This window comes from Chelonia mydas, chromosome 11 (genome assembly GCF_015237465.2).
Source record: "Chelonia mydas isolate rCheMyd1 chromosome 11, rCheMyd1.pri.v2, whole genome shotgun sequence".
Classification (NCBI taxonomy): Eukaryota; Metazoa; Chordata; order Testudines; family Cheloniidae; genus Chelonia; species Chelonia mydas.
The window spans coordinates 42,123,844-42,145,230 of record NC_051251.2 but is presented as its reverse complement, the minus strand read 5'-3'; the positions used below and the strand labels follow the sequence as shown (position 1 = coordinate 42,145,230).

General features: G+C 40.5%; 1 protein-coding gene across 50 annotated transcripts in view; it reads left to right on the top strand.

Moving 5' to 3' along the window:
- The window catches only part of ATF2 (activating transcription factor 2), a 90,708-nt gene that overhangs the window by 8,454 nt on the left and 60,867 nt on the right, over positions 1-21,387 (top strand). For 31 of the 50 annotated variants that reach the window (XR_006285079.1, XM_043525863.1, XM_043525865.1 and 28 more), the window contains 3 exons: positions 8,150-8,224; positions 10,045-10,114; positions 19,150-19,246. Coding sequence is in view for 49 of the 50 variants with exons in the window: in XM_043525863.1 (XP_043381798.1) it covers positions 10,067-10,114; positions 19,150-19,246 (145 nt within the window). In the remaining variant the exon portion in view is untranslated. Of the gene's footprint in view, positions 1-1,912; positions 2,182-8,149; positions 8,225-10,044; positions 10,165-19,149; positions 19,247-21,387 lie in introns of all 50 variants that reach the window. The other 19 variants (XM_043525870.1, XM_043525868.1, XM_037911934.2 and 16 more) reach the window with 5 other exon arrangements.

Here is a 21,387-nt window from a genome sequence, read left to right as displayed (position 1 = left end):
TTCATATAGAACATCATTATGTTGTTTATTATTTGTAATACCGTAGTGCCTAGAAACCCTAGTTATGTCAAAATAACTTAATCTTGATGAATTAATGTCGATAAAATATAAGCCTTTTGCTTGAAGGACAGGTGTATGGAGTTTGTTCATTTGATACAGTGAAATTTGCCCTGTAGTTAAAAGGCCCAAAAGACACACACTATATCAACTATCATTACTGTAAGTTCTGTATGTTGTAAATCATTAATTATTTCAGCATTTCTTGTAGATGAGATGCACTGTTGCCCTTCAGACTGTGTTTAAAGTGTCACCTATATTGGTAATGAAAACCTGTCAGAGAAACAAGTTTAAAACAGTTTGCCTGGCCAGTGTGGATTCTGCATAAGCTTTAAAACATGTATAGATTCGAAAGGTGAAAAAATCTAGAGAAATGGTTTTTAAATGCTTACACTATTCTGCCTTTCCATACTGATCAGATAAGCCATGTTATCCTGAACTACCATTGTGGATAGGGCTTGAGTCTCATGCTAAATTATGTTGAATTCTGGAGGGAGGCATTCTGTATGGGTAAAGTAATTGACAGATGGGTAAATACTACTTATTTTCTTAGTTACAATTTGGGGTGAAGTTACTTTAGTGTACACCTATTTAAAGATGTGGCTGTGATCAGAGAAACAGGATGACAAGTGAGGAAATCTTTTTCGTACAAGCCCAATCTAATTTGGGGGAAAGGATTATGCAAGTGGTATTGATCAAGGTCACCTGCTCTGGCTGCCTGACATTGACCAGGTTCTTTAGTTTACTTCTATCATGTGTATAAATAATACAAGGATCGCAGGGCTGGCTCACAAGTACCTGTCAAGGAAACAATTTCCTTTTTCCCATTTGCATTTGCTGTATCTTAAACAGATTATTTTGGTATCTGAAGGCCACCTGTGTTGCTTCCATACATCTCTCCCCACGTAGGACTAACATCAAAGCATACATGTGAAGGCCAGGGATAAAGCAATACAGCATACCAGTAGACAGACAGGTAGAATTACATAAACCAAATGTCTTAGGGTAACATGGCTGAAAGAGTCATATGATTCCAAAGGATATAAAATGCAGCTTCTAAGATCATCTTCCTGGGTCCATTATCCTCCTCCTGTTTCAGTGCATCAAAGTCAAGCTTCTTGTCCTCACCTCCCGCAACCTTCAGAATTCTGCCCTAGCTATGTTCTTTTGCTTGTCTCTCATCACATTAAACATGGCTTCTCTGTTCTGTTAACTATGCTAGTCTTGTTTAGCCGTTTGTCACCTTCTCATATATATGACTCTGCACCTTCTTACACGTGGAACCTATTCTTTGAGCTGATCCCAGATCTCTCGTCAAGTCCCAACTGTGCCATGACACTTAAATCAGTGTTAAGTCAATTATGACTCAGATGAGGATAGTTGGCACTTATATATATTTGAAGATTTTTTTTATTGTACATTATGCCCATCAAAATTGTATATATTTGATTTCTGTATCCCTCTACCCATCATATCCTACTTGTAATCTTAGATTATAAACTCCTTGGAGCAGGGAGCATTATTATGTGTTTTTGTGCTGCTAGCATTAGGGGACAAAATCCTAGTAGAGGCCTTTGGGCACTACTATAATACAAATGTTCAATTACATTTTTAAAAATTACATTCAGAGAACTTTAAGGTTGCACAGTCAAACACTTGGAAGTTTAGGAAATGCCAGAACTAAGACTGCTTGTGCAACCTTAATTCAGCCCCCTTGTGCATATTCATTATAATACCACCAGTGGACCAAATTCGGTGATGCATCCTGGTCACGTGCCTCCTGAGGCATACTGAGCATATGCTAAGAAGATTATAATACAATCTTCAACTGTATGATCACATTTTTTTCCCACAGACCCTCTGCCTTATTCATAGTACAGGATGACTGGTGCTCTGGAGGTGAACCAAGGTTGTGGAGTGAATGAGGCTATTGTTTGTCGGATTCCTACCTCATTTGCTGCATAAGTTGGAAAGAGTATAGTGAATGAAGCAGCGAACTGCAAGAAGAGAGAGAATAAACTTGTGGTTAAGACAACTGAATGCTACTCTGGGATTTGATTCTATCTACTGCCACAGGATTCCTATGTGATGTGCAGCAACTCCCATAAGCCAGATTTTTCACAGGTTGTTTGTTCCTCATTGTTTGGGTGTCTAACTGAACACTAGGGGCTTGATTTGCAGGTGTTTTAATTTAAAAAAAAAAAAAGGGGGGGGGGGCAAATTGAAAATCTAATTGTTGAGCCAGATGGGTGGTCTGAAGGATTGGAAACTTTACCTCCACATCAGAGACCACTAGGACGATAGTTAACAGAGTAACTGGTAGCAATCATAGTAGTATGCTGTGATTCTCTTTGTGGAGCAGCCACTAGATGAGGTGGAGACACACTTTGTGGGTTTTAAAGATTTTTCCTGGCTAGCAAAGGAATGTTGAGGTTCAATAATCCTGCATTATATTCCAGGGTCAGGATGGGTATGTGGTTTTTGTGGTTTTCTTTACCTCATACTCCTATTTCTATCTCTTTTACATTTGAGTCTTGTTGCTTTCTCCTTTTCCATGGACAACAGCAGGGGACCATTGAGATTGCAAGAGGGACAATCTGTCTCTTCCGTTCCGGCCCCTGGCAGCTGGGAGAAGCAACTGCAGGGAACAGCCTACTCAGCCCCCTGGGCTAGAGCATGTTCAGTGCAGTTGAAAACGGGAGCTGTGTAGGGGTGGAGTTTGCTTGGTACAGATAGAATATTTGGAGAATTTAGCTGCCAAGCTCTAGCCAGTTTCTATGGCACATGTGCAAATGGTGGTTTTCAGAGGGTTCTTTCTGACCATAGCTGGTCAGATCCTTATATTTAAGCCTAAAGATTGCAAAACTTGTCAAAATACAGTTTTTCAGGTGTTAATTGGCAGCCCATTACAGCATGATGTCTCATGCTCATAAAACTACCTTATGCCGTGTCCTGCAATAAAATGTTAACAGAGGCCAGATTAGCTTTGACCTTTGTCCAGTGAATAGTTCACTTCAATAAAACTTATTTATTTTCCTTTCAAAGCAGAGAGTCAAACCATTTAAATTTTGGTTCAGTGTGAGTGTATCAATGTTTTTCCTAACTCTGGTTCAGACACTAACTTAGAAAACTTTGAACTGGTTCAGATACATTTCCGGCAGATTGTCACACGCTCTTATGCTTGCATTGTAACTCTTAGCAAAGGAATATTTATTATTGTATTATTCAGGAACTTTCTCAATGAAATTTCATTAAAAAATTTTCTCTGCAGAAATGTATCACATTTTCAAACTATGAGCCGGGTTTTTGGGTTAGGATGAATCACAAGTCACATAATACCCATACCCCATGTTATCAAGGACATACCTGAGGGACTAGGTAAGAGTAACCTCTGTTGGGGCTGGGAGTGATTAGCAATTGGGCCAGCAGAATGGCCGGAGCAATGTACTGTATTTAGTTGGCTCTGTGTGTTTAAGCCAATCACCTCAAAGACTTAATGCAACTCAAAACATTCCAACATTCTTGTAAGATTAAAAAAGAGAGAGAAAGTTATTAAGTAATTAATTTTGAAATCAGGGATGCAAAAAAAAGCAGTAAAGGAAAGCAGCAGACCTATTAAACAATAAAAGATTCACCACCAGGAATTGCAAACATTAAAATTAATCAATATGAAATAATTCTGTTCTGAAAAAAACAAACCAATCTCCCTGAAACAGTGGACAGAGAGGAGAAGTTCTAGGCCCAGCCAGCCAGGGAGGAGAGGTGATAATGGGGTTATTATTAGTCAGAAAAGAACTGATACAGCACCTCTCCCCCTTCAGCTAGAACTCCCTTCCCTTCCTTCCTCTTCCTTTCAGGCCCTTCAGAGTCCCTCCATCCCTCCTTCAAGTAGTCTCCCATAGCGTAACACAATAACTGAGCCTGTGCAGGGTGACCGTTAGAGTGGCATCAGGAAGGAACTTCAGGGTCAGGGAAACAAAGCCAGGAACAGCCCGGAAGCACAGCAAGCCTTACATTCTGAAGTTAATCAAAAGTCCTGTGTTTCACACTCCTCCTGCCTCACCCATCATGTCTGAAGCCTGAGTTACTGGCCTCTAGCACTCAACAGCAAGCAAGAGGAGATGGTGAGAGGAGGGAGGTGTTCTGAGAGAGGTAGTTCTCTTCCAGGGGGAGTCGTCTACCTGAACAAAATAGAGAGAACTACCAATCCCAGAATACTTTTTTCCACCTCCTCCTCCTCTCATTTCTGGTTGCTTCTTGGGAAGTGTAGTCTCTGCTCCTCTCTCTGCAAGGTTGGCGCATCCTGAAAAGACCCTCCATACCTCCTGATGATTGAACCTTCTACTTTGAACTGTTTTTTGGGTTTGATTCCCATTTGGGGTCAATATGATTCAGAGGTTACTGTCTGGGGTCAGTTCTAGTTCACTCAAAAAAATGTTTCTGAATTGTTTTTTATTTCTGTTCAACTCCTTGTTTCAAAGGGCTTGACTTTTGGTCAGAAATTAAATATAAAAAATAAAGGATTATTTCCCTCTCAACCCAATAGATTTAAATCAGATAATCACTCTGTGTGCTATTTTATATTGTCCTAATCCTGTACTAAAAGGGAGAATAGTCAGATAGCAAAGCTTTTGACATTTCAAATCCTGAAATAGACGAGAGGCTTACAGTAGAACTTCAAAGATACAGACACCAGGGTTACAGACTGACTGGACACCAAGTGAAGTTGGGAGTAACCAATCAGGTAGCAGCAGAGAGCACCACCACTCCCTCCCCCCTCCCCCCCAAAGCAAATACTATGCTGTGCCCACGTGTGGGGCAGCCACTTACAGCAAGACACTGGGGCTGCCAGCCCAAGGCAGCCAAGCAGGAGCAGTGCTGGGGTCTGCACGTCTTTCACTCCTCCACCCCTCCCCCGCCAGGAGAGGGTCATGCTGTTTTTACCCTCCCTCCCCCGGCTGGGAGGGACGCACAGCACACCACATATATCATTCCCCCCCCCCCCCCGTAGGGATGGGGACAAGCTTGCAAACTCAGCTGCTGGATCTGGAGCCCAAATTGTGCTTTGTTCAGAGTTATGAACGTTTCAGAGTTACGGACAACCTCCATTCCCAAGGTGTCCGTAACTCTCAGGTTCTACTGTATTTGGAACAAGCTAGATCTGCTAGAGGCACTCTGGTACTGTACTGTTTCCTCTGGTATGGAGTTAACTTGCCACTTTGAAGATTAACAACAAGGTATACTGTCATGGTGGACACATAGAGGTAGTTGTGCCCCTTCTCATTCTTCATCATGATTGTCTTCAGGCCTTTGGAAATCCTAAAGGCTACAGAGCTGCTTCAACTAGCTCCAATATAGGAGTTGTCCACCAGTGCCCCTTGGAGAGAGATCCAGCAATGTTTAGTTAATTAATTTCAAGGCCTAACTGAGACTAGCCCATGTTAGATTTGAAACTGAACCAAGAAAAAAAAAATTGGAATGGAGTACAGCAGAAATGGGATGGTAGTCTCTCTGGGAAGACTTTGAATCATCCATTGAAATTCAAGATGACTGCATATTCCAATATTCTTTTAACGATGCTATCTATAGTGTACCTTGGAGTTTAGACATTCATTTTTGTGCCATGGCACTTGCCTGTGTTCCTTTAAATCTTTATAAAAATCATGATAGTACATATCAACAGCCTGCTTAACAGTTCAACAAATACTGAATGCCTTTGGAAACCTGGGACAGGTCATGAACTCTTTGAAGGGAATAGCAGAACAATTTCAGTCCATGGTTTGTCTTGGCATTCAAACTCTGATATGTCAACCTTTCCCTTGGCAGCCAAAGTCAGAGACTCTTAAGTGTTTCTTCTTGGAATAATCTCTTTGCTCCTGATCTGAGGTAGTCAAAGTCCTTTACTGTTGAACATGTGTGTAATAGAATCAATGCCTTGGAACCTCTTGCACTATATCTTTGCTGCTTTTTCAGTTAAGTGCTTATAGCTAGAGTCATGAGCTCTCCTTTATTGTGTGTGTAGTAGCCAGAAGATCTATCCCGTGGTTGTGAGACAAATTTAGTAAAGGGGAGTGGGATCTCTACCCTTTTGGAACAAGTCTGTAAGCAGTGGATATCAATGACATACATCAGTGACAACGGCCAGTTTAATGGATCTATCTGCGAAGAGTTGAGCTGTCTCATGTCTAAAGGTTAGTGATGTACTAGAGAGAATTCACATCCAGTGAAAATTTAGGCATTTCCAAAAGTCTCATGACCTTTCACGTCCAAACTGTTTGGAGGAGAAGCAGATTTGATCAGTGCGTAGCACATTCTGTTAATAAAGCTGCCATTGCTTACTTCATCTAGCAAGCAGCAGTTGAAACCACCATTCATTGGAGCTGTGTAAAGATACTTTTTTCAATGGTATTTTTCTTCAACTTCTGAATCTATTTCTTATGGGGGTTAAATAAACTTATGGTCTGGGAGTATTTGTCATTTTTTAGTTCATGAAGCAGTTTGGTTGCTTCATTTCCTTATCTTCTATCTCTGAATGTTAAAATGGGCTGGCCCTCTACTGACCTGTTGTATCCACAAATACTATCCAGTACCATTCCTGTTCTTGGTTACCTAGAGAAGGAGGCTCTGTCTGTGGATATTTATTTAGTTATTGATCTGCTGGTCTGAAGAAATACAATTGCATTTTCTTTCACCATCCCTTTCTTTTCTTCTGGCTTCTCATTACATGTTTGTTTGTTTGTTTTTTTAAAAAAAACCTGTCTCTGTATCTCATATAAACCAATTCAGACTTATCTTTATAAGTAGATCTTACTCTTCTTTGGTATCGTGATACTTGCAGGGATCCAGATAAGAGACATTTAGTTAGAAACAGTCTGACTTTTCTTTTTGTTTTTCTTCTCAGTAGTGTTCGTGTATGTTTGTTCTGGATTTTTTCCCACCTCTTTGAGATTTTAGATTAATTAAAGAATTGTGGTTTCTCTTTTTATACAGTGACTTCTTGTAAATACAGACAGTAGTGAAACTCCTGTGTTAGAGGAGCACTCAAGTAAGACCAGGCAATGGCAAAGAAGCTAAATTAATTCTTTGCATTGGTCCTCACTACAGAGGATGTACAAGATACCCACATCAGAAGCACTGTCCCAAATTGATGTGTCAGTAGAAGAGATTTTAGAATAAATTGATAAATTAAACAATAATAGGTCAGCAGGACCAGACGGTATTCATTCAAGAATTCTGAAGGAATTTAAATAGGAAATTGCAGAACTACGAACTGTGGTATGTAGCCTATCACTGAAATCAGCCTCTGTACCAGAGGAAGGTAGCTAATGTAACAACAATTTTTAAAAAGGGCTCTAGAGGAGATCCTAGCAATTACAGGCTGGTAAGCCTAACTTTAGTACAGGGCAAATTGTTAGAAACTATAGTAAAGAATAGAATTGTCAGATATAGATAAACATGATTTGTTGGAGAAGAATTATTACGGCTTTTGCAAAAGGAAGTCCTGCTCTGCCAATCTATCAGAATTCTTTTCAGGAGTCAACAAGCATGTGGATAAGGGTGATCCTGTGAATAGATTTCAGAGTAACAGCCGTGTTAGTCTGTACTTGGAATATCAGAAAGCCTTTGACAAGGTCCCTCACCAAAGGCTCTTAAGGAAACTGGGGGCTTTTCTAAACTTACAGAACTGTAGCAGCTATAGTACTTAGTGAAGAAGCTACCTACGCTGACAGGAGAGCATCTCCCTTTGGCGTAGGTACTCCATTTCCCCAAGAGGGGGTAGCTATGTAGAAGGGAGAAGCCCTCCCATCAGCATAGTGCTGTCTACACCGGGAGCTATGTCAGTATAACTGCGTCACTGATGCTTGCATGAAACTGTGTATTAAATTGAAAAATAGTAGTTCTGAGAAGGAAGGCTGTATCTATGGAGAGAGAAACTCAAATACTGTATATGCATAAATAGCAAGAATACAATGCAATCTGAACCTGATCCATGGTAATGAATGGTATTTTATAATTTATCCAGACACATTACAAGGGAATAACTGCATTTTGTTTATTTAGCATGCACAATAATTGTTTTCTTTAATTACAGTTCATTGCCATGAAAAGGAGAATGTGATTAAACTGCTCACCTTATGAAATTTGGCTTACATGTGAAATCTGCCAGGTATAGACATGTGTGTCTCTGTCTCTGTCTGTTTAGAGCATTGCTAAGTAAAGTAGCATTTTGGTCTTCTGCTGACGACTTATACATATATAAAGTCTTTAGGTAAATATTATTATTATTTATTTTATTAATGTTATAGCATTTCTGAAATGGTATTGAAATGTATATTTTTATAAATATTATTTTTTAAAAAGACGTCTCTTCTGTGGAGATGTGCATAGGCATCCCTAATACACTGAATTGGCTTTAAAGGTAGATCATGAGAAAATCAGGGAATGAGTTGTTTTCCCTAGCTTATTGGTGCTGTGCACTTGTCTCTTTGGATGTTATCTGCTACGCTTTTTTTTTTTTTTTTGTATTTGTAAAAACCAGACATTTGCAATATATTTTTATTCCAATTATAAAAACTGCCTAAGTGATATCTTGTGGAACATGCTTCACAGATTACACATGTGGTATACAGTTTTTTTAATAATTTTGTCTTTCGAACTGAGATGCATGCTCAAAATCTGCTATGTGTACCTATTTGGATTTGTGTATCTATCTCACAGGACTTGTAAAACATACCCTCAAAGCCATATGTGTTGAAATATTACTCCATTGATTATCATAGAATCATAGGACTGTGAGGGACTTGAGAGGTCATCTAGTTTCTAGTTCACTCCCCTGTACTCATGGCAGCACTAAGCATTATCTAGACCAGGGGCGGGCAAACTTTTTGGCCTGAGGGCTGCATTGGGTTTTGGAAATTGTATGGCGAGCAAGTTAGGAGAGGGGGGTGTGGCCTGCTTCTCCCCCCCGCCCCATCCATCACTCCCCCCCCCTCCCCCCGTTCCCTGGCCGCCCCCAGAACCCCTGCTCCCCGCTGCCCATTCCAATCCCCCCCTCCTTCCTGACTTCCCTCCAGGACCCCTGCCCCCATTCAACCCCCCTGTTCCTCGCTCTCCGACTGCCCCAACCCCATCCACACCCCCACCACCCCGAACTCCCCTGCCCTCTATCCAAACCCCCACCCTCCCCCCACTCCCTTACCGCGCTGCCTGGAGCACCAGTGGCTGACGGTGCTACAGTCACACCACCCAGCTGGAGCCAGCCACACCACCGCGCAGCACAGAGCACCGGGTCAGGCTGGGCTCTGCAGCTGCGCTGTCCCAGGAGCTCGCAGCCCCGCCGCCCAGAGCATTGCGCTGGCGGTGCGGTGTGCTTAAAAACTGTTATCCTAGTCCCTCTCCTAGTCTTCTCTTCTCCAGACTAAACAAATCCAATTTTTTCAGTCTTCCCTCAGAGGTCATGTTTTCTAGACCATTAATCATTTGTGTTGCTCTTCTCTGGACTTTCTCCAATTTGTCCACATCTTTCTTGAAATGTGGTGCCCAGAACTGGACAAAATACTCCAGCTGAGGCCTAATCAGCACAGAGTAGAATGGAAGAATTACTTCTCGTTTCTTGCTTACACCCCTCCTGCTAATACATCCCAGAATGAAGTTCGCTTTTTTTGCAGCAGTGTTACACTGTTGACTCATATTTAGTTTGTGATCCACTATGACCCCAAGATCCCTTTCCACAGTACTCCTTCCTAAGCAGTCATTTCCCATTTTGTATGTGTGCATTTTGTTTGCATGTATTATCAAATACTTAGCTCACTGCAATCAGAAGAGAGGCAGCGTGGTTCTTGCTAGTAGAATACTAAAATCTTTAGTAATTCTTCCAGCCTAGGCTTTGGAGGTTGATATATTGGTAACTTGTTGCAATTACTTTTAAATATTTTGAGATATCTTTTTTTTTTTTTTTTTTTTTTTTTAAATCTTATTTCAACCTAGGTAATACAAAGACCTGTGGAATATGAGTGATGACAAACCCTTTTTATGCACTGCCCCTGGATGTGGCCAGGTAATAGGATGCTTTGAATCTATTAATGTTGGTCAAGTAGACAAACACAGGTAAATGTATTTTATGTTAGATTGAAGAGTAGAAATATTTCTTAATGACAGATGCTGGAAAGTTAACTGCATGCTGTAATTATTTTGTAAAGCAGGTGATAGCAAGAATTTTTAGTAATTTTTAAAAAAATTCAAAAACACTGTTCACAGAAGGATAGAGTCTTTAAAAAATAAAAACAAAAGAAAAACCCCACAATTGTCATATCTGTCACAAAAAATACTTTGTTTTAGTTCTGCATTTGTAATTTTCTAAATGGAAACAAATAATGCATTAATTTGTGTAATAGTGATCACATTCTTAACTCTCTAGAAGGAATTAGCAGAAAAACAAGTGCAATACAAAGTGTAATATAGCTCCAGTATTCATGAAATCTGTGGAGGTTAAATGATAGCAGGGTGCTTGTATAGTGAAGCCTGGGGGCATACTTTAAGTTTGAGAAAACATCTCAATTTTCCCCAGTGCATTATAATAATCCAGTACTAGCCTACTGGTTCTAACCATGCTTCAGGAAGAGAGCCTTCCCATTGATTGGCTAGCTTCTGAGAAAATCCCTTACAAACAGGCTGTACAGGGAGCTGAAATCCTATTCTGGTCTTGTGCATTTCCAAATTCCCCTCCCATTTTGAGCTGAACCATAACTTTTTTTTTTAAAAGGCTCCAGAGGCAATCCTGACAATTACAGGCTGGTCAGCCTAACTTCAGTACCAGGCAAACTGGTTGAAACTATAGTAAAGAACAGAATTATCAGACACACACATGAACACAATATTTTGGGGAAGGGTCAACACAGCTTTTGTAAAAGGGAAATCATACCCCAGTAACCCTATTAGAATTCTTTGAGGGTGTCTCCGAACATGTGGACAACAGTGATCTGCTCAATATAGTGTACTTGGACTTTCAGAAAGCCTTTGATAAGGTCCCTCACTAAAGGCTCTTTAGCAAAGTAAGCAGTCATGGGACAAGAGGGAAGGTCCTCTCAAGGATGAGTAACTGGTTAAAAGATAGGAAACAAAGGTAAGAATAAATGGTCAGTTTTCACAGTAGAGAGAGGTAAATAGTGAGGTCCTGCAAGGCTAAGTGCTGGAACCAGTGCTGTTCAGTATAACTCATAAATGATCTGGAAAAAGAGGTGAACAGTGAGGTTGTAAAATGTGGAGACAATATAGAAATTACTCAAGATGCTTAAGTCCAAAGCAGCCTGCTTTGGACTTACAAAGGGATCTCTCAAAACCGCGTGATTGGGCCAGGAAAGAGAAAATGAAATTCATTGTTGATAAATGCAAAGTAATGCACATTGTAAAACATAATTCCAACTAAACATATATAATGATGAGTTCAAAATTAGCTATTACCACTCAAGAAAGAGATCTTGTAATTATCCGAGGACAGATCTCTGAAAACATCTGCTCAGTGTGCAGTGGCAGTCAAAAAAAGCTAACAATGTTAGTAACCATTAGGAAAGTGATAGATAATAAGACAGAAAATATCATAATGTCATAAATTTATCAAATATCATAAATCCATGGTACGCCCACACCTTGAATAATGTGTGTAGTTCTGGTCACCCCATCTGAAAAAAGCTGTATTAGTATTGGAAAAAGTGCAGAGAAGGGCAACAAAAATGATCAGGAGTATGGAACAGCTTCCGTATGAGGAAAGATTAAAAAGACTGGGACTGTTCAGCTTAGCAAAGAGACGACTAAGGGGGGATATGATGGAGAAAGCGAATAAGGAAGTGTTATTTATCCCTTCACATAACACGAGAACTGGGGATCACCAAATGAAATTAGTAGGCAGCAGGTTTAAAACAAACATAAAGAAGTATGTCGTCTTCACACAATGCCCAGTCAACCTGTGGAACTCATTGCCTATGGATCTGAAGGCCAAAAGTGTAAGTGGGTTCAAAAGAGAATTAGATAAGTTCATGATGGATGGATTCATCAATGACTGTTAGCCAAGATGGTCAGAGATGCAAACCCATGCTGTGGGTGTCCCTAAGGCTCTGACTGCCAGAAGCTGGGAATGGATGACAGAAGATGAACCACTTGATAATTGCCCTGTTTTGTTCATCCCCTCTGAAGCTTCTGGCACCGTCCACTGTGAGAGGACAGGATACTGGGCTAAATGGACCATTGGTCTGACCCAGTATGGCCATTCTTATGTTCTTATAATGCCTTCTCAACTCACAACAGGATTGGAAAAGGGATACTATATTTTGTTCTAGGTTATTAACCTTGTTTTTCTTCCCTTCTGTACTGGTCTGGTCCAGTTTCTATGGTTTTAGGTAATACTTGAGGTTTTCTTGATGCAAACAGTGATGAAATATTCACTTTTATTTTATCTGCTCACAATTTTGTCAGTATCCACTGCGAACTTGCAAGTGGTCCTTCCTGCAGGTGTAGTGAGGAAGACATATGTAGACGTCAGGGGAGGTGCCAGGATGTGAATCTCCCAACCTGGGTCAGTTTGTAGTTGGAGTGGTAGCCTATACCACGAAATGAAGCGCACACTAACTTTAAGGAACAACTAGGGCTTGATAGTTAGATGGACACAACTCTCATAATAGAGTTAAAGTTAATATTTCACATCACATCTGGGCAGCCTGTGGTTAGCTCCTTCTGAGCAGACTGAAGACCTTTTAATTGTTACCTGTTCTTATGATGATTACGTAGGTATGTAATCTGTGGTCAGAAAATGTAGCTGCCCATACCTGTAGGGGTTTTCCACATGTAGATGAGTGAAATTTTCCACTGTGTTAAATAATATTGAAGCTAATAAGCCATTTTCCTTTAGGCTTGTCTTCTGTGTTTCTTATTATGTACTAATGACCGCTCAAGTTATGCTTACTCTGTAAGGAAAAGTCATTGCATTCTTGCAGATAGTGCGGTTTGGTTTGTGTGGGGATTTTTGTTTTTTGCACAATCTTGCTTTATAGAAGCAAAAATATTTATTTTAGTACATCTCTAGGATTTGTTCTTAGTCTTATACGGTACCATTTGTGTGGCAGTGTCTAAGTACTGAGTGGTAACGTTGACTCTGAATTTGATTTCTTGTCAGTTTAAGTGAGACTGATCATCATTTCAACATCAAATTGCGTATTTAACTTCTGATTGTAATGTTTATAATTGAGAGATTCAAGGAGGTGAATGTTCTTTGATTTTTTTTTAAAGGGAATTTTAGAGTATTACATTCAAGAGTTCAGCTTACTTTTATTTTTGAAAGAATGTTATGGCTTATATTTAAAAGAAATCAAGAGGAATCCTAATCTGAAACATTGTTCTTTCAAGTAATTTCTGCTTAGCTTTTTGGGCTCTATGCCATGGAGTTAGAGACTGAGAAAACTCAATTGTGTGGCAGGTTTCAGAAGTTACTCGTGATGTGAATTATATAAAAAATGGAAGTATACAGTCGTAGAGATCAATGGGAATTGTGGTTTTTGTCGTCGTGGTAAATGTTGTAGCTTCTTGCATGCACAGTGAGCAGGTAAAATATGTGCTCGTTGCTGCAGTACAATAAAGGGAAAACCAACCTGCACTATGCCTTGCTCTAGCAGTGCCACAGGTCCCTCATTTTCATGAGCACTGAAATATTCACCATGTTGTAAATTAAAATAAATTTAAGGGACATCATCAATTTAAAAATGAAATTTCTCTCTGAATATTTTACCTGTTACAGGAATCCTTGAGGATTGATATAATTGAAAGGGAGTTGAAGAAAATGTTTTGTGCATTTGACAAAATAGTTACATTGTTTAACAATTTTCCCTGTAAAGTTGATCAGTTTCCACTTTGGTTTGTTAGGATATTTTACATTTTTAAAAAAAGGTAATATGTAGAGTTGGGGTCAGGGGCAGGTAGACAATAATACCTGAAAGTACTTTTAGCTAATTTAAAAAAAAAAAACTGACTAGCACTCAAGTTGATAGCATCTCTTCAAGAATTTAATTTTTAAAAATTCAGTGATTTAAAAAATCCATATTAACTGAGAAAAATAAGCGAAATGCTCAAAACTTCATTAGCCCAGAGTTGTTTGCCTTCACTTGTCTTGTGCCCTTTCAGAATGTGGAGAGTGGCAAATTTAAACTTCTGAAAACCCACAGTGCAGGGTTAAGGGTACATTCTATCCCAACAATACAACCTTTACTGTACTTTCACTGGAGCTGGCAGTAGGGTAGTGTAAAGGTTAATAAACTGTCAAGAGAAGTGGAGGATTCTCCATCTTTTGATGTTTTCAAATTAAGACTGGTTTATTTTCTGGAAGATGGTTTAGTCAAACGCAAGGCATTAGGCTCATTGCAGCAGTAACTGGATGAAATTCTCTGGCCTGTGTCATACCGGAAGTCAGAATCTCTGTTCTAATGGTCCTTTCTGGCCTTAAAAATCTCTAAATCTATACTAGGTAGATCTGAGAAAGAACTAAGCATGTCCCATTATTTGTGTTAAATGCCGGAAGTCAAATATGTGGAACTTATCTGCACGGACTCCAGGTATATTCACTGTGTTAGGTGTACTTGTTTTGAATGGTGGAGGGATTAATTGGAACAACTTGGTAGAGCTGTGCCTGTGATATAAAGAGAGGTGCAGGTGTACCTTGAGGGATCAAATATGCTTCACTTCAGCACTGAGTTCTATAGATTGTCAGTAGAGTTGTGCCAGTTACCTTGTTATGAAGATTATCAGCAGTGTAATGGCATACATGACAGTGGTGTCCGGGGCTTTCTGAGGGATAAGTGAAGGTAATGTCTCAGAGCAAATCCTCAGGACAAGGATGAAAGTGTGGTAACATTTTTTGCAAATCTGGGGTGGTTTGTGTGGAGTAAACTCAGTGTTTGAGTGTAGACCAAGGGTAGGTAGGTAGTTTCCTACACCTGACGTAAACCCAAGGTTTGCCTTGGAAAAGAGAAGGTACTAGACTTTATCCTACTGTGCTTGTGTGCTCTGTTCCCAAGTGTTCTGAAGCATCTATGTTGTGAATGTATGTAATTGGTATGCTGGGGAATCGCTCTAAAAGAGCAGTGTTAAGATTGCATTGCAGGGGTGAGCATGTACCTAAACTTCGTATTTTCAGGTTTTCAGAGGTTTAAGTTGAGCCATTTTCCACATTCTGGAAGGGCACAAAGCGTGACTGGGAAACATTAACTCTGCTTTAATGAAGTTTTCGTGAATTTAACTTCCTTTGGATTTTAAAAAAAAAAGCACAATAATTCCTCAGTGTGCTCATGTACCACAGCCCAGGTCTCCACCTCCATTGCCTCTATCTCCTTGGCAGGGATTATCCCAGCCACAGAATACACTGGCCGCACATTAGTGTCTTCAGTGCCCTTACATCATCTCCCTATCTCTCTGCCTGCCTGGCACAGCTTGGTTCTCTCTCCTCAGCCCTCCTGTCCACAGAGAATCAGGCATTAGCATGGAACATGCAGTTTGAGAAACTGGGGAAAGGATGCAGCAACGGTGCAAGGACTAACGTAGAGTCGGGAGAGAGGAGCATTTTTTGAAGGGAGGAGTGAGGTCATCAGAGGAAGGATGATCCAGTGGTTAGGACTGGGGATTTGAGAGACCCAGTTTCAATTCCCTGCTTCACCATAAACTTCCTGTGTGACCTTTGACAAGTCACTTCGTGTCTCTGAGTCTCAGTTCCCTATCTGTAAAATGGGAATGATAACACTTCCTTACTTCACAGAGGTGTTGTGAATGTAAATACAGTAACTCCTCACTTAAGGTTGTAGTTATGTTCCTAAAAGATGCGACTTTAAGTGAAACGATGTTAAGCGAATTCAATTTCCCCATAAGAATTAATGTAAATGGGGGGGGTTAGGTTCCAGGGAAATTTTTTTTTTGCCAGACAAAAGACCCCCCCCCCCGCCCCGCACACACACACACACAGTATAAGTTTTAAACAAACAATTTAATACTGTACACAGCGATGATGATTGTGAAGCTTGGTTGAGGTGGTAGAGTCAGATGGTGGGATATTTCCCAGGGAATGCCTTACTGCTAAATGATGAACTAACAATTGGCTGAGCCCTCAAGGGTTAACTCGTCGTTAATGTAGCCTCACACTCTACAAGGCAGCACAAATGGAGGGAGGGGAGACAGCATGGCAAACAGAGACCCACACCATGCCTGTGAGAGAGGGAGATGTGCATTTCCACTTTAAGTAGGCTGTCACCACTCTTAAGTACACTACCTTGTCAAGTTAATCAGCAAGCTGATACCGCAGCAGCTGCTGCCAGGAAGCTCCCTAAGTCCTGAGCCCTGTTGTGTGTCCCTCCTGCTCTATGGAGATGGGGTAAGCGGGGTGCAGGAGCAGGGAGCCCCCCTCTCCTACCCCTGCCCCCACCCCCCAGCAAGCAGGAGGCTCTGGAGAGCAGCTCCAAGGCAGAGGGCAGGAGCAGCACATGGCAGTGGGGGGAGGGACAGCTGAACTGCTGGCAATTGATAGCCTGCTGGGTGGCTGCTGCACAGGGAACTTAGGGGAGCGGGGAGCTGATAGGGGGGCTGCCGGTCCATCCTGGTTCCAAGCCCCCCACCAGCTAGCTCCACCGGGCTGCTCTTCCTGCAAGCAGTGGACAAAGCAGGCGGGTGCCAAACGACCTTATAAGGGAGCATTGCACAACTTTAAACGAGCATGTTCCCTAATTGATCAGCAACATAACAAAACAATGTTAAGCGGGACGACTTTAAGTGAGGAGTTACTGTAGTTAAAGATTGAGGCACTCGGATACTACAGTGATAGGAGCCATGTAAGTACGTATAATTGATGTTAATATTGATGGATGTGGGGTTTTGGTGGGGGCAGAGCTGAAGCCACTACAGTATCACCTGCTGCACATCTCTGACCCCCTTTCACTCCACTCTTTCCAGCACTATTCCAACCCCCCCCTTACTGCTCCAAGCCCCATATTCCTCCAAGCTGCTCAGACTCTTCTATTTCTGCTCTGACACTGCTCTATCTCCTCCAACATTCCCTCCATATGCCTGCTGCTTTGAGCCCTTTCCACACATTTACCAGCTCCACCCTTCTCTTTGGCACTCCGTGCCCCTGGTGATCTTGGAGGGGCTATAGGCAGGTGGGAAGGTGGTGGGGCTATGAGGATTCCATCAGCTGAAACCAGGAAGAGGCAGGTGGGTGGAGAAAAAGTATCTACCCCAAATCTGGCCATAGTGTATGGGGAAGAGGCTCTAGACATCCATTTTCAGCAGAGGATCCAGATCTTGGCTCTTACGTGGTGAGGCAAGGACTCAGACTTCCCCGTGAAGGGCTGGAACCCCCCAGGTCCTAGCTTACATGCAGAGTGGGAGGGACAGGGGCTAAGACCCCCTCTGAGAGGCAGGAGCCCCCTGGTTCCTTGAGCTTACCTAGCCCCCAGCTGTGGGGCTGTGAATGGGAGGAATCTCCCTTCTCCTCCCTCTCCCCCTTCTACTGCCACTACCTGGCCCGGGCAGGGCTAGGGGAGGGGAGAATGTGGGGCAAACCAGCATTTGAATTATCCTTGGCGTGTTTGGGTCCCTCAGTAGCTGTGCCAGAATACAGCCCTAAGGGGAAAAGCCCACCTCCCAACCTCACAATTCCTGTCCTGCTCCAGCCCTTCCCCCCATTCTCCTTCAGTGCTCTGACACCTCCCCTGTACACACATTCCTCAGCGGTGTCCCAACAAAGTAATAAGAATTTGAAAAAATTGTGAAAAGCTCCTGAGAGTGAGTTGTGTAGTAGATACCCCTTGACCAATGACACATTGACTTGCTATTCTTTTGATCACACTCAGTTCCATTGGTCAGGAAACAGACAAAGACTGACTTGTGATTTAGTTATTCTGTCTAGTAGTCTTTCATCTTCTCTCTATTTAATTAATGGCCATTTCCTGGACAATATTTCTAAAGTAAAATCAGAATCTGCATGTGGATTTTAGAGTAATTTAAAATATTGTTCTTAAACCAGAAACATTGGTCTTGGTAAAACTTCCAAAAGCAGCGCTGCAGAATACAGGCAAAGAGCAAGGATGTGCACAATGCACATTCTCTGAAAGCTGCCAAAGGCAGGGGTAGAACTCAAAATAGATGAGTACAGTGAACACATCATGTTTCCTGAAGCCGCCTAGTTATTGTGACAACAGCCTGCCTGGCACCCTTGCTGCACATGTGCATTTCCATCTCTTTGGCTCATCAGTTTTGGCAAAAGCCATTCTGGAGATCTAAACTCTGTCAATAACTTTTTCAGTATTGTATTGACTGGGTGCCATATGCTAGCTAAATTAAATGTTGAGATCAATGAGATCAGTTTGGGGACTGTTGGAGCCATAATCTGAATTCCAGGTGTGTGCAAAAAAAAAAAAAAAAGATTTTATAAAAAGCTGAGGGATTGTATCTTTGGGGACCCCCCCTTGCTCAAATGACCCCTTTATGGATTATTAACCCTACTCTACAGGCCCGTGCGGCACAGCAAAGACAATCCAAATAGGCATGTGGATTTTAGAGTATTCACAGTGGTCAACCCTTAAACAAAAAGCCATGTTCAACCTTAACCATGTTCAACTTTAGCTATGGCAGCGAACCCACTCTTCTGTAATTGCAAAAACCACAGAGGTTACTGTGCTCAAAGACAATAAATGTTTATAATACTCCCTTTGTGTCAAACGTGTATCTTGACTTTTTGATGACTGTAGGGTTCTTCACAGTATCAGGAAGTAAAAATTTGTTTTATGTTGATTTTTACTGACTCATAGTGTTGTTACTTAATTATTGTGGACATTCATTATCAGTATTGTGTGTATATATATATTTTAGTTAACTCTTTCTGACCACTTGATGGGAGAATATTATATCCAGCATTAACAAGAACAGATGTGTATGTTTAAAAAAAAATCAACTGATATTTTAGTGATAATGATGGTTTTACATGCTGTGAAAATGACTTTCCATATAATTACGTTCACTTTGGTCAAATTCAAAGTTTTAACTGTACTTTAAAACTTTTTGCTACAGCGTTTTACCAACGAGGATCATTTGGCTGTCCATAAACATAAACATGAGATGACACTGAAATTTGGTCCAGCTCGTAATGACAGTGTCATTGTGGCTGGTTAGTATATACTTTTATTAATAAATTATCCATCTTTCTCCTGGAATGTACACAAATTTTGTGGGGTTTTGTACATGATATAATTTCTGTAGACTGGTGAAAGAAAATACCAAAGAATTCCTGTATGGTAAAGATTTGCAACATGTATTCATTATCCATTACATTTCTATCTAAATCACCTCTCTTCACGTGATATATAGGATAAATACAGGATTGTCAGTATTGCAATAGTTGGTTCTTATATGAATGCTTACATAAGTTAAAGCACATACTGTATAACCTTTTATGGCTAACCTCATCTGACACTTAAACGCTTCCCCAAGGTCTTGGTTGCCCTTATAGTTTACATGTACGTTGAAATAGTTTTTTTGTTTTTTTTCTAAAAATACTACACATTTTACAGACTTCAGTTGTCTCAAGAAAATCAATCAATAGTATTGTAAATATTTTAAAATAAATAGTTTGTTATAAAGAAGACAAGCCTTTTAATTTTGTCTAAGTCAAAACTACTTATTTACAATATCTGAAATCAATATTTCACCTCTGAATCCCTTTCCCTTTCTTGGTCAGTCAGAATCTTATTTTCTTATTATTGTTTTATTTCTTTAAAAAATTCCTCTCTAAATTTATTAAGTCTATGGCTCTTATAGACACAGACCAAACATGAATGAACCATTAAACTGTAAATTTTGCTAAGTAAGTTCCTCTTGAACTTCTTGGGGATAGAGCATATACTACACTATGGATATAGTCAAAACATTTTCCATTGGTGGAGCAGTCTAATTTAATTGTACAAATGCACTAGCCCCTCTTTCCAACCTTCTGTTATCTCAAGTTGCTAATTTATTAGGAGAGGCAGACAAATGGAATTCTACAATTAAAAAAAACTGGCAGACTTTTAAATACCATAAATGCTATCTGCAGTGTGTGCAGTTTGCGGGGGACATCTATCCGGCAATCAGGTGAGTGTCAGTGAAACAATGAGAGAGTTCTTTATCTGCCTTCCCAAGTGCGCTACAGTACTTCCATGATCTTCACCGACTGTCATCCACAAACTCCCCTTGAAATTAGTGGAACCTTGTGTAATGTTATCTCCTATATTTATAATACATACTGTACAGTAAAACAGCTTACTTTCCCCTGACAGTGCATAAATTCTAAGTGAAATAAATGGGAGTTTCCATACTATCCAAAATATAAATTTAAAATGAGTACAGAAGTCATTCACACAATAGTCAATGGAAGTGCTGTGATTCTAGTTTTATTATGCAAACATCTTTTAAATCAAAAAAAATTGGGATACTATTTTCACCACACTTTGCATGCAACTTACAAATGACACAGCATATGAATAACAAAAGCAGTAGTCCCTATTGTTCACAATAAAAGAAGAAATACAAAACAGGTCCATGATTCCATCAGGATCCTCTCTGCTAATCCAGGCACTTAGGAGTTGTTCCTTCAGCCAACAAATGGAGACAGAACTCAGACTTTTGATTACATCTTCCCCTGTATCTGTACCATGAGGGACTTACTGGTCTACAAAGCTCAGTTGTGTGTCTCCAGCAGGTGGAGCAACAGTTCTACTTCTGGCTGGCCTGAATGAAAGAGGAAAAGAAGTGTGCCTTGGAGGCCTAGGAAACTTTTTGGCCACATACCATATCTCCCTTTCCAGTCTTATCCCTGGGGTTTTGAATGAGAGAATCTTCCTAATTACCAAAACTACAAGTGAATGCCACCTTCCAAAAGTTAACAGTTATTAATGTAAATACAATATTTTTATCTGATTTTTCTTTATGTATGTAACCATTCAAGCCTCCATTGTAGCCTGCTACTTAGTGTGTATATGAAAGTGGAAAGTGATGAGGTAAGAGGGAACTCCACTCAACAGAAGAGCAAGTCTAATGAAAGGCTTCCCTCTGATAGCAATCTCTGCTCACCCGTTCATGTGTATTGTTGGGTTTTACACCTATTAATTTGTACCAGGGCATAGCAAAGTGTGCCCCCGTCAAAGTGGGAACGAGCCTTCATCCATATCGTAATGTTTATTTATAGAGTGTATTATTAAAAATAACATTAAAAATCTAAGAAAATTGGCCCATGTATCTGATGTGTCTATTTTTAATCATTTAAATATTTTT